General features: G+C 42.3%; 1 protein-coding gene across 1 annotated transcript in view; it reads left to right on the forward strand.

Annotated features, from left to right (window-relative positions):
• The window catches only part of CEP126 (centrosomal protein 126), a 59,889-nt gene that overhangs the window by 35,442 nt on the left and 7,498 nt on the right, over positions 1–16,949 (forward strand). The window contains exons 6-8 of the mRNA XM_030560223.1: positions 7,704–9,891; positions 12,280–12,435; positions 13,929–14,053. Of these exons, the coding sequence (XP_030416083.1) occupies positions 7,704–9,891; positions 12,280–12,435; positions 13,929–14,053 (2,469 nt within the window). The remainder of the gene's footprint in view (positions 1–7,703; positions 9,892–12,279; positions 12,436–13,928; positions 14,054–16,949) is intronic.

Below are 16,949 nucleotides of genomic sequence, written 5' to 3' on the forward strand. Positions count from 1 at the left end.
GGATGCATTAACAGGTGTGTTGTGAGCAAGACACGAGAAGTCATTCTTCCGCTCTACTCTGCGCTGGTTAGGCCTCAACTGGAGTATTGTGTCCAGTTCTGGGCACCGCATTTCAAGAAAGATGTGGAGGAACTGGAGAGGGTCCAGAGAAGAGCAACAAGAATGATTAAAGGTCTTGAGAACGTGACCTACGAAGGAAGTCTGAAAGAATTGGTTTAGTTTAGTTTGGAAAAGAGAAGACTGAGAAGGGGACATGATAGCAGTTTTCAGGTATCTAAAAGGGTGTCATCAGGAGGAGGGAGAAAACTTGTTCACCTTAACCTCTAAGAATAGAACAAGAAGCAGTGGGCTTAAACTGCAGCAAGGGAGATTTAGGTTGGACATTAGGAAAAAGTTCCTAACTGTCAGAGTGGTTAAACACTGGAATAAATTGCCTAGGGAGGTTGTGAAATCTCCATCTCTGGAGATATTTAAGAGTAGGTTAGATAAATGTCTATCAGGGATGGTCTACACAGTATTTGGTCCTGCCATGAGGGCAGGGGACTGGACTCGATGACCTCTCGAGGTCCCTTCCAGTCTTAGAGTCTATGAATCTATAAGATACATAATACTTTGATTTGTCTAAATTTAAGTCACACTTGCAGAATTTTTCTTGCTTGAGTGAATAATATATTTTGATGGGTAAGGAAGACAAATAGAAGTTATGCCTAAGCTGGTACATTTTCATGATGTTTTTGCAAGGCTGAACTAAGTAAAATTTTCTGTCTGTAAATCAGAAAGCCTCAACTTATTTAGCTACTAAATTGTCTCTTGGGGATTGATTTGACTGGAATTAGATGGATGCTCTTTATAAGGAATTATTCTGCAGGCTGGGAGAAAAGAATTCATTTATATAAACACAATAGCAACTCCTGTTTGAAGTTTTCAGGCAAACCTCTGTATGGACAAACTTGTATCAGTTTAAAACTGCATCTAGTTACTTAGCTTGCAACTTATAAATTTACAAATGCAACTAAATTGATGTAAGCCAAGTTTACTCTGACATAATGGTGTCCACACAAAGTTCTGCCTCAGTTTAACTAAATCAGTTTAGAAAAACACCTTTACTTAATATGGTGCAACTTTAGGTGCAACATTTTTCCCAGATGGAAACGCTACAGCTAGTCCCAAGGTGTAGTCTTATGTAGAAAATTTTAGAGAGGAATTTTTTCCCATTTTTTCCCCTTCTTTCTTCAGCTGTGAAGCTCAAATAGAGGTTAAAATATAATTTGGCTAAAAGGAAACGTTAATAAGTAACTAACAAAGCTCTCTATATTCTGTTTTACTAGAAAGACACCAGCTTGCATAGTCTTACTTTGGTTCTTTGTTCTTGTATTTGGTTTCTTTATCTCAGATCATAACTATAATATAAGCCTGCACCCACATCTAAACATTTAGTGCAAGATAAGATTTAATTCAACCATAAAAAGTCTTTCAAGATACTTTTGTATCAAAAGAGCTCTCTAATTTTTTTATTTTACAATTGAAAATCGTTGAACAACTTTAAATTAAAATATGCAATATTGTAGTTTAACAATAACATTAATATTAAATTAAATAGCATTCTGATGGGAAAAGATGTGCTTATTTATTTACAGGTTTTTTTGTGGTTTCCTTAATAAGCCTTCAGAAATTCAATTTTCAACATAATTGTTAAAAGAGCTATAAATTCTTACTTCAGTTAGTCCTGTTTCTTGCAATTTGCAAATGTTTCCCTTTAAAGTCACAAGACAAAAAAAAATAGTGCTCGTACTATTATTCTTAATGCATCTCCTACCCTTTTTCCCCACCAGAATGTAATTAGGGTTGCCAGGTATCCTGTTTTCTACCAGAACACCCAGTCGAAAAGGGACCCTGGTGGCTCTGGTCAGCACCGCTGACCGAGGCATTAAAAGACTGGTTGGCTGCACTGCCAGTGCAGCAGAGCTGGCAGGCTCCCTGCCCCGCTCCCGGAAGCAGGCCAGCATATCCTTCTGGCTTCTAGGCAGAGAGACAGCCATGAGGGCTCTGCACACTGCCCCCACCCCGAGTGCCGGCTCCGCAGTTCCCATTGGCCAGGAACGACGGTCAATGGGATCTGCAGGGACAGCGCCTGCAGGTGGGGATGGCACACAGAGTCCCCTGGTTGGCCCTCCCCCTAGGAACTGGAGAGACACGTTGCTGCTTCTTGATAGCCGCCTGAGGTATGCGCCATCCAGAACCCGCACCCCTCACCCCCTTCTGCATCCCAACCAAGTCCTGAGCCCCCTCATGCACCCAAACTCCCTCCCGGAGTCTGCAGCCCTTCCCACATCCCAACTGCCTGTCCCAGCCCAGATCCCCCTCCCACATCCCTCGAAGAAGTGGGGTGAGGCCTCGGGGGAGGGGCAAAAGGGCAGGGCAAGAGTGTTCGGTTTTCTGCAATTAGAAAGTTGGCAACCCTAAATTTAATTCAGGTTAGATTCTGAAATCTGTTGTCTAGTCTACAGTGTTGAATCAGGGCATCAGGGCCGGTGCAAGCACTAGGCAAACTAGGCGGCCACCTACGACACCGAGATTTGAGGGGCTCTGAAAAGCGGTGCCTGAAAATAGGACCAGATAGCAATCAAGACGCAGGCTGCAGATCGCAGACTGTAGGGAGGACATAGATAAGAACCACGCTCTCAATGAATTGCTCTCCAGCCATTTAGACAGCCAGCGATTAGGGAAGTCCTTTGATTAGATCGCAGGCTATAGGGAGGTGATAAGAACCACACTCCCAGTGAATTGCTCTCCGACTCCTGCCATTTAGAAAGCCAGCAAAGTCCTTTGATTGTGAATCGATAATTTTACAGATTGCTGTGTTGGTAGGTACTGTGACAAAGTCCCTCCTCTACCTTGGTGGGTCCTGCGCTTACTGGCGGATTTGCTCGCCTCGGAGATCTTCCCCTCTGGTGGAACCCACAGTCTGGATCAACTCCTGTATCGGATCAGGAGTTGGGAGGTTTGGGGGGGAACCCGGGCCCACCCTCTACTCTGGGTTCCAGCCTAGGGCCCTGTGGATTGCAGCTGTCTATAGTGCCTCCTGTAACAGCTGCATGACAGCTACAACTCCCTGAACTTCTTCCCTATGGCCTCCTCCAAACACCTTCTTTATCCTCACCACAGGACCTTCCTCCTGGTGTCTAATAACGCTTGTACTCCTCAGTCGTCGAGCAGCACACCCTCTAACTCTCAGCTCAAAGCACCTCTTGCTCCCAGCTCCTCACACGCATGCCACAAACTGAAGTGAGGTCCTTTTTAAACTCAGGTGCCCCGATTAGCTAGCCTGCCCTAACTGATTCTAGCAGTTTCTTAATTGGCTCCAGGTGTCTTAATTATCCTGCCTATCTTAATTGGTTCTAGCAGGTTCCTGATTACTGTAGTGCAGCCCCTGCTCTGGTCACTGAGGGAACAGAAAACTACTCATCCAGTGACCACTATATTTGCCCTCTACCAGACTCCTGTACCCCACTGGTCTGGGTCTGTCACAGTACATTATTACAGTACTAGCTCCTCGGTCTTGTAGATTGCACAGCAGCAGCCCGAAGAAGAGTGGAGCAGCTTGCAGCGGGAGGTGTAAGACCCCCCGCTGGGGCTGAGCTGTACTATCAGTGTGTTGCAAGGGGGGCCAGCTTGCACATGGCATGCTCCTCGGAGAGCGGGCTGCAGGATTTCCAGGGCAGAGGCTCTGCTCTCTGGGGAGAGAAGGGAGGGACACCATGGCTGGCAGCTCTATGGGCTCTCTTTTGTGGAGGGGCGGCTAAGCCTCTTTAACCCATCTCCCTGTGCCCCAGCTTTCTACCCTCCCGACCCTGCTTTGGCATAAGGGCCACGCACTCTCTGCCTCACAGTCCTGCCTGCCCCACACCCCCCTGCCGGAGCGAGAGTCCAGTATTCAACTCCCCATCCCAGGCACAGGATGGACTCGTTAAGGCAAAGCAGGCCACACACTCCCATTGCCCTGTTGCAAGTGCACTTGGCCCGCTGCATGCCAGGGACTGGAGAGGATAGTGCCCATTTCACCTTGCGGCTGTTTGAATCCTATCCTTCCCGCCGCCCCCCTCCACACCCAAACCTGGTCTGCTTCCCTTCCCCTCCCCAGCCAAACCCGATACCCCACTGACCGAACCCAGTCTGCTCCCCTTGCACTCCCCAGCCAAACCTGAACCCCCACTGACTGAACCCAGTATTCTTCTCTTCCCCCTCAACCCAATACCCCACTGACTCAACCCAGTCTGCTTCCCTTCCCCTCCCCAGCCAACCCGGAACCCCCACTGACCGAACCCAGTCTGCTCCCCTGGCACTCCCCAGCCAAACCCAAACCCCCATTGACCGAACCAGGCCTGCTCCCCTTGCACTCCCCAGCCAAACCTGAACCCCCACTGACTGAACCCAGTATTCTTCTCTTCCCCACCTAACCCAATACCCCACTGACTCAACTCGGTCTGCTTCCCTTCCCCTCCCCAGCCAGACCCGATACCCCACTGACAGAACCCAGTCTGCTCCCCTTGCACTCCCCAGCCAAACCCGAACCCTCACTGACCGTACCTGGTATGCTTCTCTTCCCCCCCAACCTAATACCCCACTGACTCAACCCAGTCTGCTTCCCTTCCCCTCCCCAGCCAACCCGGAACCCCCACTGACCGAACCCAGTCTGCTCCCCTTGCACTCCCCAGCCAAACCTGAACCGCCACTGACCAAACCCAGCCTGCTCCCCTTGCACTCCCCAGCCAAACCTGAACCGCCACTGACCGAACCCAGCCTGCTCCCCTTGCACTCCCCAGCCAAACCTGAACCCCCATTGACCGAACCCAGTCTGCTCCCCTGGCACTCCCCAGCCAAACCTGAACCGCCACTGACTGAACCTGGTATGCTTCTCTTCCCCCCCAACCCAATACCCCACTGACTCAACTCAGTCTGCTTCCCTTCCCCTCCCCAGCCAGACCCGATACCCCACTGACTGAACCCAGTCTGCTCCCCTTGCACTCCCCAGCCAAACCTGAACCGCCACTGACCAAACCTGGTAAGCTTCTCTTCCCCCCCAACCAATACCCTACTGACTCAACCTGGTCTGCTTCCCTTCCCCTCCCCAGCCAAACCCAAACCCTCACTGACTGTACCTGGCATGCTTCTCTTCCCCCCCAACCTAATACCCCACTGACTCAACCCATTCTGCTTCCCTTCCCTTCCCCAGCCAACCCGGAACCCCACTGACAGAACCCAGTCTGCTCCCCTTGCACTCCCCAGCCAAACCTGAACCGCCACTGACCGAACCCGGCCTGCTCCCCTTGCACTCCCCCGCCAAACCTGAACCCCCATTGACCGAACCCAGCCTGCTCCCCTGGCACTCCCCAGCCAAACCTGAACCCCCACTGACTGAACCCGGTCTGCTTTCCTTCCCCGTGGAAAAATAAATTCTAAATTATTAGTGTTACTCTGTGACAATGTATTGTGTATAACGTATGTGATTTATTTTAAGATCCATGCTATGTCGTGCAAAGTGAAAACAATAACAATGTCAGCACTGTCAGGTTATTTATTTATTTTCATTAAATATGTAGACTAAATAATTAAATTAATACATTTTCAATCCAAACGTATTAATTCTAATGAACAATGCCATATTATGCAGTATTCATTTTTGGAAGTTTTTAATAAGCGATGCTGGGGGCAGGGGGCAAGGTAGAAGTTTCTCCTACGGCACAAAATATCCTTGCACCGGCCCTGCAGGGCATTTTGACTATAACAAAAAGAAGTAGAGAGAAAATAGGAAAACAATTAAAATGCAATTTTTCTTTCATTGTTTGTGTACAGTTTCAGACATACTACCTTCTGTAATGATCCCATTAGATGTCATAAATTATGTATGTTCAGGCTTGGGCAGTACTGAAATGAAAGACATCCAACGAACACCTAGGTATTGAAAGAGATGACTGATGATTGAGTAGGTTCCGCTCCTTCCTCTGAAATATTACCGTATTAGTGTCTCACTAAGGTGTTTTGGGGAAGTGGATGGCACTGCACTACTGTATGCTTTTGGATGTGATGTAATTTTCTTTCTCCTGAGCGACAAAAAGAAAGAGATCAAGATCTTATGTATTTCTTTTAAAATGTGTTGTGTTAAGATACTCTAGTGATGAATGTTGTATAAGATCATAGGTGGTTAAGTTCTAACCGCTAGTATTGGGAAAAGATTTCATGACACTTTTCATAAGGATATTCATTCCAATATTATGGACAAATTCCAATCTGAGTTATAGCCATGGCCTTACTCCGTCTTCTTTGTGCTGCTCCAGAAGTGTAAAGGGGATGGAAAGGTAGCTTAAGTAAAATTTACTCATAAATACAATACAGTATACTAGAAGTTAGAAGCTATGCTTTTTGCTGTTATAGTTCCTAATTCACAACCCAATTATCTACCCCTGCAGAGATTCTAAAATTTCAGAGGATTCATGGTGGTTAAGTCCATAAATGGCTATTAGCCAGGATGGGTAAAGAATGGTGTTCCTAGCCTCTGTTCGTCAGAGGATGGAGATGGATGGCAGGAGAGAGATCACTTGATCATTGCCTGTTAGATTTACTCCCTCTGGAGCACCTGGCATTGGCCACTGTCGATAGACAGATACTGGGCTAGATGGACCTTTGGTCTGACCCGGTACGGCCATTCTTATGTTCTTAGGATTAGAAGTGATGAGGGTTTTACCATCAGATATTTGGTATTAGCAATAAACTTTTAAGGTGAATTGCACACTGTGGAAAAAAATGATTATTGGATTCTCCTGTCCACTAAATGAAGATAGCAAGTAGAGCATTCCCTTCATATAGGGGAACACTGTACCAGGTGAAAGTTGTCAGGGGCAGTATAGTGCTTGAACATGGTGGAGAGTCAGGGCTTGAATATTTAAAATAACATGCATCTGTTTTATTAAATGGGCCAGTTTGAAAGTACACATGGGAGCTGCATTTCTCTCCATGTATTGACTGTAAAATATCTTAACAAATAAAAACGCCTAATTGTTGGCATTTCACTGCTTAGTGCTGACAGTAACCATCTTGTTGGAAAGTAATGTAATTTGTGGGTCAAACAAAATGAGATCAGTTCAGTGCAAGAGACTAAATATTTTGTAGCCCCATAACCCCACAGATGTATATGTCCCTGACCACAGCAGAACTATTGTGATTTCACTGCATGGATGGCAGCAGAATTTAGGAAACCTATGTGTATTGTCCCTTGAATTCCATAAAGCCGAGATCTCCAGGATGCTCCTTGTGTCTTAGCACCCAGGGAAGTTTTGAGGATTAGACAGTGGCAATAGATCCATGAATACACTAATATATTTTTTAATTCTGCTCTTGAAGAACTGATATAAAAACACAGAAATAAAATCCTTGAATTAGACATCTGTTTCCTTAGAATGTGATCTCAAAAGTTCATTCTTTTCTTTTGTTATAAATGCCCAGATATTAATTGATTTGAATGAGAATACTTCAAGGCAATTGATGATGCTGTGAACATGAGTGAAAATAACTTCCATTACTCTACCGAAAGTATAGTAGTGTTTATCTGATTTTAACCTAAGCTTTAATTAATATAAAAAACAAAACTGTACCAATCAATGCAATAGCATATTATGACTAACAAGTCCTGTTTTTCTGTGTTTCAGAATTTTCACCAAGAAGTCAACCAAATAACAAATTCTGACAGCCCATCAAGCCTGGACAGTCTTGAGGCAGGAGAACAAAATGAAAATTATACAACACCCAGTGAAACATCTTTGACTACACAGTGGGATGACTCTATACCCTACAATTCACAAAATTCACAGTCTGTGAATAAGAGCTTCCTTGATACACCTGAACTAACTTTTTCTAAAAATCAGCATGTAAATAATTGGCTGATAAATTTAGATACCCAAAATAGCCAGCCAAACACTCCTTTTCATGACACTTTAGCTAAACAAAATGTTCTAATTCCTGCTGAAAATGTACACAATCCAAAACAGAAATCATTTGTTCTTAGTGGAACAGAGAAAAGAACAACAGACATGTGTACTTCTGATAATCAAATAACCTTTGTAAACAGTCCGTGTACTTTTATGCAAAATAGGAAAGAGGAAAAAACCAATATGTTGAAAGTTCCATCTTCTGGAATGGTTAGTAGAGAGAGTTCATTAGCCACTGATAACACTGTGTTCAAATCCAGCAAAGCCTGGGTCACCTCTGATTCTACTCCAAGAGAAAGAGTTCTAGATTCTGTACAGGAGCAGAGTTCTGAACTGACCCAAGAGAGAACCACCACCTCATCAGTACAAACCTCAAATCAGCCTATGGCAACACCTGTAATCTTACCTCCGAAACAGTGGAGTTCAACTGGTGTTCACAACAGTATTTTCTCATCTAATCCTTTGCAAAAGGGCAAAAATACAAATACAGTGCCATGTACTGATAATCTAGACAATTTGTCAGAAACAAAAGATGAAAACATAAAAAATTTTAATGGTATTAATCAGGGATCATCTTTATTTCAAGACACATCTAATGCTTCCATTTTGTGCAACACTGATCAAAAAGAGGACAAAAAAGAAGAAAAGGGAAATGTGGCTGAAGCCATGTCACCTTTGTCTAATGCAAAGTTTAATGATGAATTGTCTGAACATCACAGATACCTGAAAAATAACATGCATGAGCGAAAGAGAGTGAAATTGCCCAAAAGCATTTTAAAGAAAGAATCTAAATATGAAAATTATTGTTTCAAAGCAGTAGTTTTGAACCGAAGGATCAGTTTTGGGAATCAAACTGTATCATCTATCAGAGACAGTCTAGAATTGGCAAAAATAAAAGGGAAAGATGCAGAAAATCAAAAGACCAATAAGAAACTCAGATGGTTTGATGAAACTGACAAAATAGTAGTAGAAGATGATGAAAAGTGTTCAGAAAAGTACACCACAGGAGTATCTCAGGCACAGTTGCAGCGATCTTATGTTCAAAGTAAACTCGATGCTAACAATAATTTAAGAAGTATTCCCACTTGCACTACAGATTCTATCTGCACAGAAAATCACCAGGATTATCCCCCAATATCCACAAAAATTGTTGCTGCTGGAGGCTCAGAAAGAGATTGTATGCCTCTGCGTTGTTTTGTATCTACAGGTTACCACTTTGCTAAACAAGCCTGGATGGCATCAAAGGGTGATGAAAGTAAACCCCGTGCATATAGTGGTGACTCTAAAATTCAGAAAGGTAATCTGTGTAAAGGTAAGACTAAGATAATCAGAAGACCAAGATCTGCCAAAACCCAATCAGGTTTTACACCTAAGAATAGAAAGGGCACTATAATCCGGCAGCAGTCTGCTAGTGAAGTTCATAAGGTTATAAAAGCTCAGGGTAAAATCATTGTACCTCATCCACCACCTAAACCTGTACCAGGCAATAGGCCAGATCAGAATGTAGCAGACACTATGTGTCAACCAATAAATTCTTCCAAATGTCAATCCAACACTACAAATGGTAACTATGTAAATGCAAGACACCTTTTGCCAGCAGATCAAGTTTTAAATAGAACCACTATAGAAAATAATAAGAGTATTACTTGCATTTCTGACTTGGTCACTGAGAAATTGGCACCCCCACCTTCCTACAACGTATCTCCAAGTGAGCCTGTGGAAAAGACAAATTATACTGTAAATAATATTCAGACAATTGCCCAACAAGACAGCTTGATAACTGGTACCAAAAGGAAACCTGTATGTGCAGAAAATGGACTACGTCTTGATCGTACACCAACTGATGAAGAAATAAATCTTTTGTGGCAGGGTGTGCATAGTGCCCTAGCTCAAAAGGATTATGCTGCTGGTAAGAATCATTTTGTTTTTTTAAAAATAGGGCGTTTTAATGATAACAGGATCTTGCATTCAGTTACACATACTGTTTTCACTCTTTCACACAACAATTTGAAGAGTTTCTACTTTTATCATTATCTATTATCTCCTAGAGACCCCAGTCATAGATGAGGGCCCCATTTTCGTGGGTATATTACAAGCATTAAATAAAAAGAAAATCCCTTCCCCAAAGGCAGGCGGATGAAACAAATAGATGTGGGAGGAGGAAGGCAGAGAACAAGTTAACAGTAAAATGAGTGCGTTTTACATGGTAAACTATAACTTACCACCTGCCAGCCACTATCAGCTGGCAGGACTCTGTCATTTGAGAAAATGTGTTTTGAAAGGATCTCATGAAAGAGCCATTAATCTGCCATGTTTTTAAAGTGATTGCTCTGTAAATATTTGGTATTGGGAAGACTCTCAGTCTCACTAACACACGGAATGTTTCAAAGAAAATTGCCCATGTTAATAGAGTAAAGAAAGTGGAAGAAATATCTGACAGCCATATGTCACTGTGCTGGCAAATATTTGTGTCAGAGAGAATTTATAGAAGCATTACATGCTTTACAAAAACATTTTCTGGGAACATTACTGTAGAAATAACTATAGGCAAGACAGAGCAAAAGATACACAAGAAAATTTAAGAGAATAAATCATATCTTCCTGCTAATTAACTTTTAAAGCATGTTTCAGACTGATTAATTTATATTTTCAAATGCTTTCCCAGTAACCCCTTTGCACTCTAGCCAAGTTCTGTGCTTTGGAACAGTAATGGAATCCTGAGTCCCCACACTGTACCCGGCTGAGCTGCTGTATAGTTTTCCAGCCTTGCAACCTCTTCCAGAGGCAGAGTCCATGACTCCACCAACTCCACGTCATGTACCAGCAGCCACTCTGTGCCTCCTACCATACTGTTGTGACCATCCTGACGATCACTCAAGCTGGTGCAGAGCCCCCTTCTATTAAAATAAAGAGCTTCCATGTCCCTTATTGTGCCTGTCACTTCATGTACAGTACATACACTGTATGTCTCAAAAACTACATCTTTGGGGAAGAGCAGAGTGCTTTGAATATATTTTGTAGTAAAGAGGCAAGAAGAGAGAGAGGGGAGAGTTTCTGTTTCCCTTCCCTTCTGTGTCTTCATACAACTGAGCACTGTAACTTTTAGAGAGAGATTTTACATGTCACATGCAAATATTTTAAACCTCTTCCCCTGCGTCTCCCCACCATACACACGTACGTACTGGAGGGATAGATAGAGTCATTCCCTTTTCTTTGAAAATCAGCGGTGGTATTCTTTCGGTATCTATTCATTATGTCTATTGCATTCTTTAAGTCAGATTATTTATATTAAATACCCAAATTTGGTTTTAGTGATGCATTATTTATATTTCAGTAGTGTCCAAAATGTTCTCAGCACTGTACAAGCATGTGGGGAGGGATAGCTCAGTGGTTTGAGCATTGGCCTGCTAAACCCAGGGTTGTGAGTTCAATCCTTGACAGGGCCTCTTAGGGATCTGGTGCAAAATCAGTACTTGGTCCTGCTAGCAAAGGCATGGGGGCTGGACCCAAGGTCCTTTCCAGTTCTAGGAGACAGGTATATGAGAAGACACAATCCTTGTCCTAAAGCTCTTTTCAAGAGAGAGCAAATCCTGCACTGTTCTTCTTTAGTGATATATAGTATTGCAACAATATCCTGAAGTTCAGCAGTGTGTGTGAGCAGCTTAGAAAACAAAAAATATTATTTACTGCAACATACAACCTAGTGTATATTAAAGAAAAACACAATAGAGCAGTCAGGGAGCAAAATGTTCATTTCCATAAACAAAATGATCAGCTATGAGGGTCTTTCTTTAAATGTTTTAAATGAAACTGGAAGCATCAAGTGATGTATTTACTGACCAAGGCATAGTATTCCCTAAGGGTTTGATCCTACATGGTGCTAAGCACTCTGGCCCTTATCCAACAAAGCACTAAACATATGCTTAACAGTAAGCACTGGAATGGTACTACTGATATCAGTGGGACTAACTCACATGCTCCGAGTTAAACGCTTGCATACATGCTTTGCTATATCAGGATAGAGTCCTCAATACCTTGAAGGATTGAGTCCTAACATATTCTATTACTGTGTTGGGTAAGTCTCACTAAAACTTTAGTCCATAGTTTCTTCATAGATCTAAATACATCTTGGCTTACTTACCAATAAAACTAATCTTGGTGCTGATCAAGAAGTTCACTTCCAACTCTCACTGTTTTTCAGAAATGAGTTACTTGATTAATAATTCAGCATTTTAAAATTTTTAATGTTCCTCAGTATATAATGAATGCAACTTCATTACATTCAGTTTCCTTTCAGGTGATTTCCGTCATTACGATGCTCGTTACAATAATTCCTGTAGCACTAATTTGCAACCTATTAAAGCTAACATATCCCATGTTACTCTTGATGGTGGCAACCTTCTGACCACTTTTAAATCATCTAGAATGAATGGATTTTTCTCTTCATCAAATGGTAAGAGACCTTATTTGTTAGATATCACTGTAGTAAAAATGACAGAGAAAATGCTGTTAAAAGCACCAAAAGACATTCTGGGGCAAATTTTCAAAACCTTACGAAATTGTGTACACAAAAAATGGTCAAGCACACCTGTAATTGCACATGCAGACCCTACATTTTCACATCAAGTAACTAAGTACAAAATGGCATATAATATCTGGGTATGCAAGTTCCTGATTTGCACCTGCAAATTCCATGTGCAGATGTATTTTTCCCTGCAGGTGTAGGTTAGAGGCTGAGTTTTGAAAATGTATTAAAACACTGAAGAAAACTGAATTAAGTTTGCAGTATAGTATCTAGTTTAGGCTTATGCGTCTGAAGAAAATTGCTGCAGTGTTTTTTTGTTTGTTTGTTTTAAATACATTAAAATGAGTACAAATACTCATAAATTAGCAAGGCAAAAACAAATATAGCTAAGGAGCTCTAATATGTACAGCAGTGTAGTAAAATCTCATGCAATGAAACTTGGTCAAGTAAATTCAATTCTGTGAACTTGTGAGCATCCCCTACAATGTGCTGAGTTCTCATAATTACTGTTAAATCCAATGGGAGCTGAGACCATGCAGCCCTTAGTAGGAAGCACTGATTACCCTGGATAGATAGGCCCTAAGGTAGTTTCCTAAATATTGCCTATCTTATAAAATGGAATTATTGTTTGGCATGTCATTAGACATTGCTATATCACAAAGGTAACTCAGAAGTTAGCTAGTTATTATATTTTCATCAACCTTAGGCATTTATAGAGGATTAGTCACTATACAGTAGAACAGGGTTTCTCAAACGGGTTGCCGCTTGTGTAGGGAAAGCCCCTGGCGGGCCGGGCCAGTGTGTTTACCTGCCTCATCCGGAGGTCTGGCCAATCGTGACTCCCACTGGCCACGGATTTCTGCTCCGGGCCAATGGGAGCGGATTGGCCAGGAGCAGTGATCCACGGCCAGTGGGAGCTGCGATCGGCCGGACCTGCGGATGGAAAAGGTAAACACACTGGCCTGGCCTGCCAGGTGCTTTCCGTACACAAGCAGCAACCCCTGTTTGAGAAATCCTGCAGTAGAATCTCAGAGTTAGGAACACCAGAGTTACAAACTGATCAGTCAACCACACACCTCATTTGAAACCAGAAGTACACAATCAGGCAGCAGCAGAGACAAAAACAAATACAATACAGTACAGTGTTAGACTTAAAATAAAAAGGGGTGGGGGACAGCATTTTTCTTCTGCATAGTAGTTTCAAAGCTGTATTAAGTCAATGATCAGTTGTAAACTTTTGAAAGAACAGCCATAATGTTTTGTTCAGAGTTACGAACATTTCAGAGTTACGAACAACCTCCATTTCCGAGGTCTTCATAACTCTGCAGTTCTACTGTAATATCAAAGTGCCAATAATCTTTGCACCTCTCTATTTAGCATGGCTTTACATACTGGATGCTTTTTTGTGTTTCTCATTTTAGGTGCTGTTCCTGTTACAAGACGAAAACAAATTTCTGACAACAGCGAAAATAAACGTAGAGCTCTTTTAGAACAGAGAAGACAAACTGTAGCCTCTGCAGGAAGGAGACCCACTCATCATGCACAGGTAGATATCAATTTCTGGGATGTTGAACTGAAAATGTCAGTCAAAGGTTGTCACAGAAGAATAGTTTCCTACTGCTGTATACTTGTTGGAGGAATAATGGAAAATAAATATTGAAGTAAAGTCAAGATGTTAATTTAAAAACAGGAAATTCTGATTCTATGACTAGTTATTTTAGCAAATGATTGATGCAGATACATTGATTTTGTTTGATGGATAGTGATACAATAATGTGAGAATTACTCAATGTCCTTCTATTGACCTGCTGCATTCTGATTGTCTTAAAGAACATATTTAGTGTTCTTTAGCCAGTAGACGACTAGCCATACAACTCCCTAGCTGAATATAAATATATATATAGCAATCTAACTGGCTGGTGCACACTCCAGGGGCAGCCCCAGGCCCCCAGGGCCGTAGCAGCAAAGAATGTGGCCCCCTCCGAACGTATGTCTGGGGCACCTTACAATGCAGAAACTGGAATGTGGTATTTATTTTATACAATATACAGGGTTCATATAATGTATACATAGGCCTACATGTACATGTATTCTGTATTTACGCAATGCGATTCTTTCGAGCCTTGTTCTCCGCAAATTGGTTAATCAATGCATCATAGTCCAGAGATCTGGCAATCTTGTTTTCGACTGAGATAACTGCAAGCGCAGAAAGCCTGTCATCTGTCATGGTTGAGCGCAGGATATTCTTGATCAGTTTCATTCTGCTGAAGCTCCTTTCAGCACCAGCGACAGTAACTGGTGTGGTTAGAAGAATTCTGATGCAAATGCAAAGATTCGGATATATCTCCTGAAGGCTGTTCTTGTATATGTACGTTAAAAAATTGTTTGCCATGACAAGTCCTCTCTCTTTCTCGATGACATAAATAAAATGATTCAATTCCATTATGAGTTCGTTGGCATCAATGTCTCCCATTTTTCTTTCAAAAATTTTGCTGTGATTCTCCAGTTCATTTTCTCTGTGACACTGCTTCAGGCTGTTAGCGTTGTACAGAAATCTAAACAACTTATACCACTCCACGAGTTGATCAAATCGCGATGAAACAGAAGATATAGCCTGATCAGTGAAAACAAGAACGAACTGCGATTTGAATTTTTCTTCGGCAGAAAGACGACTCGAATCATCAGCACATTCGTAATCAAACATTCTCTTCTTACATTGCACCCTGGTTTCTGTTAGCAATTCAAACAGTCCCAAAAAGTTGCCATTCGAAGGATCACCGAGCTTTTCATTACTTCCTCGAAATGCCAAGTTTCTTTCGGACAAGAAAATAACGACATCAACCATGCGTTTGACAACATTTCTCCAGAAATCTCTTTCTTTCAGAAAAGCCTGCAATTCGAGTTGGTCAATAGATGTACGGTTTACTATGCCTGACCGAAGATCAAACCATTTCACCATACAGTCTTGATGACCTTTGCCTGTTTCATGCTGCTGAAGTCTTTTTGACAGTGCTTTCCAAGCAGATGTTCCACGACATAGCGGTATGTCGCCAGTGCCAAATAATTTTCAACAAAAACAAAAAATGTCATCTTTCTGAACTGAGTACATTAACCATGAACGTCTTATTTTCTCGTCATTTGCCATGGTTCGATAGAAATGAGTACTTGTGAACCCCCGTCTTTCCTCGTTAAATGGAAATTCGTAACTTTCATTCTGCTGCTGTGGGCCACGTGCAACAATGTCACACACTTGCCTGTCCAATATTATAGACAGCCAATCTCCTGGATCATCAGTCAGTGGTTCAGATTCAGATACTTCTTTCCCGGCAGCAGCTGGAATATCTGTCACAGTTTGTTTGGTAGAACAACTGGTTTCACCTTCGACCTCACTTGAAGCACTTCTGGATATTTCTGGATACGATTTGTCGCTACTAGCACTGTCCGTTTCATATGCCTGTACCTGTACATTGGATTGCAGCACAAAATACATTGACAACTTTGGAATTTTCTCAAGTTCCTTCTCGGCATCTTTTGCTACCTTTCGTATACTAGCTCCGCTCTTATACATTCTCTTAGACATCACAAAGCACACTTCTGAGTTGGAAACAATAAAAAACTAAACAACTAAATTAATAACATTTATCCGCCGAGCGCCATTATGAAAGCAAATACACATTCTTTGAATGGGTCCAACTAAAATTCGAAACTGACCGACAGACAACTGATGTAGCCAATAGCATTATGATGTATCATAATGACTTCACGGTTTTGTCAGTAAAATCGATATGGATTGTGCAATAGCATCAATAAATGTCACTTACCTAGTTATACCTTACTTTTTTTTTGCCACTTTTAGGGACCCCCTTCCTTGCGGGGCCCCCTCCGGTCGGAGGGTACGGAGGGCACTCGCTACACCTTTGCAGGCCCCAGCACACCAAGCGCATGCTTGGGGCGGCATGCCACCGTGCTTGGGGTGGCGAAATGTCTAGAGCCGCCCCTGGCACACTCTCAGCTCGCTTAAATAAGAGGTACAGACAGATATGTGAAAATACGTGTAACAACTCATGCGGTACCCCAATTAACAAAGTAAAAATGCAATTACATTTCTCTCATTCCTCCCAGCACTGTGCTCATTCTCATGATTCTTCTGTCTTTTTCTTCCAGGACCACAGCTGAAGCCTCTCCCTCCTTTGTCTCTTTTTCTTGCCTGGAAAAGCATGTAATATGAATACATTAAATATAAATGTACCAATTCAAAAGTTTGTGTGTCTTTGAGGTGTTTTTTTTTCTTTTTTTACTTCTTATTCCCTTCTTTTTCTTCTTTCCACTCTCACTTTAATTTTTCCCTTTTATTATCACACAATTTTCTCTTCTCCCCTTTTTTCTACGGTTCTATTTCTCCCTCAATCTCTGTTTTCTCTCCCTACTTTCCTCAAATCTCT

Source organism: Gopherus evgoodei, chromosome 1 (assembly GCF_007399415.2).
Source record: "Gopherus evgoodei ecotype Sinaloan lineage chromosome 1, rGopEvg1_v1.p, whole genome shotgun sequence".
Lineage (NCBI taxonomy): Eukaryota > Metazoa > Chordata > Testudines > Testudinidae > Gopherus > Gopherus evgoodei.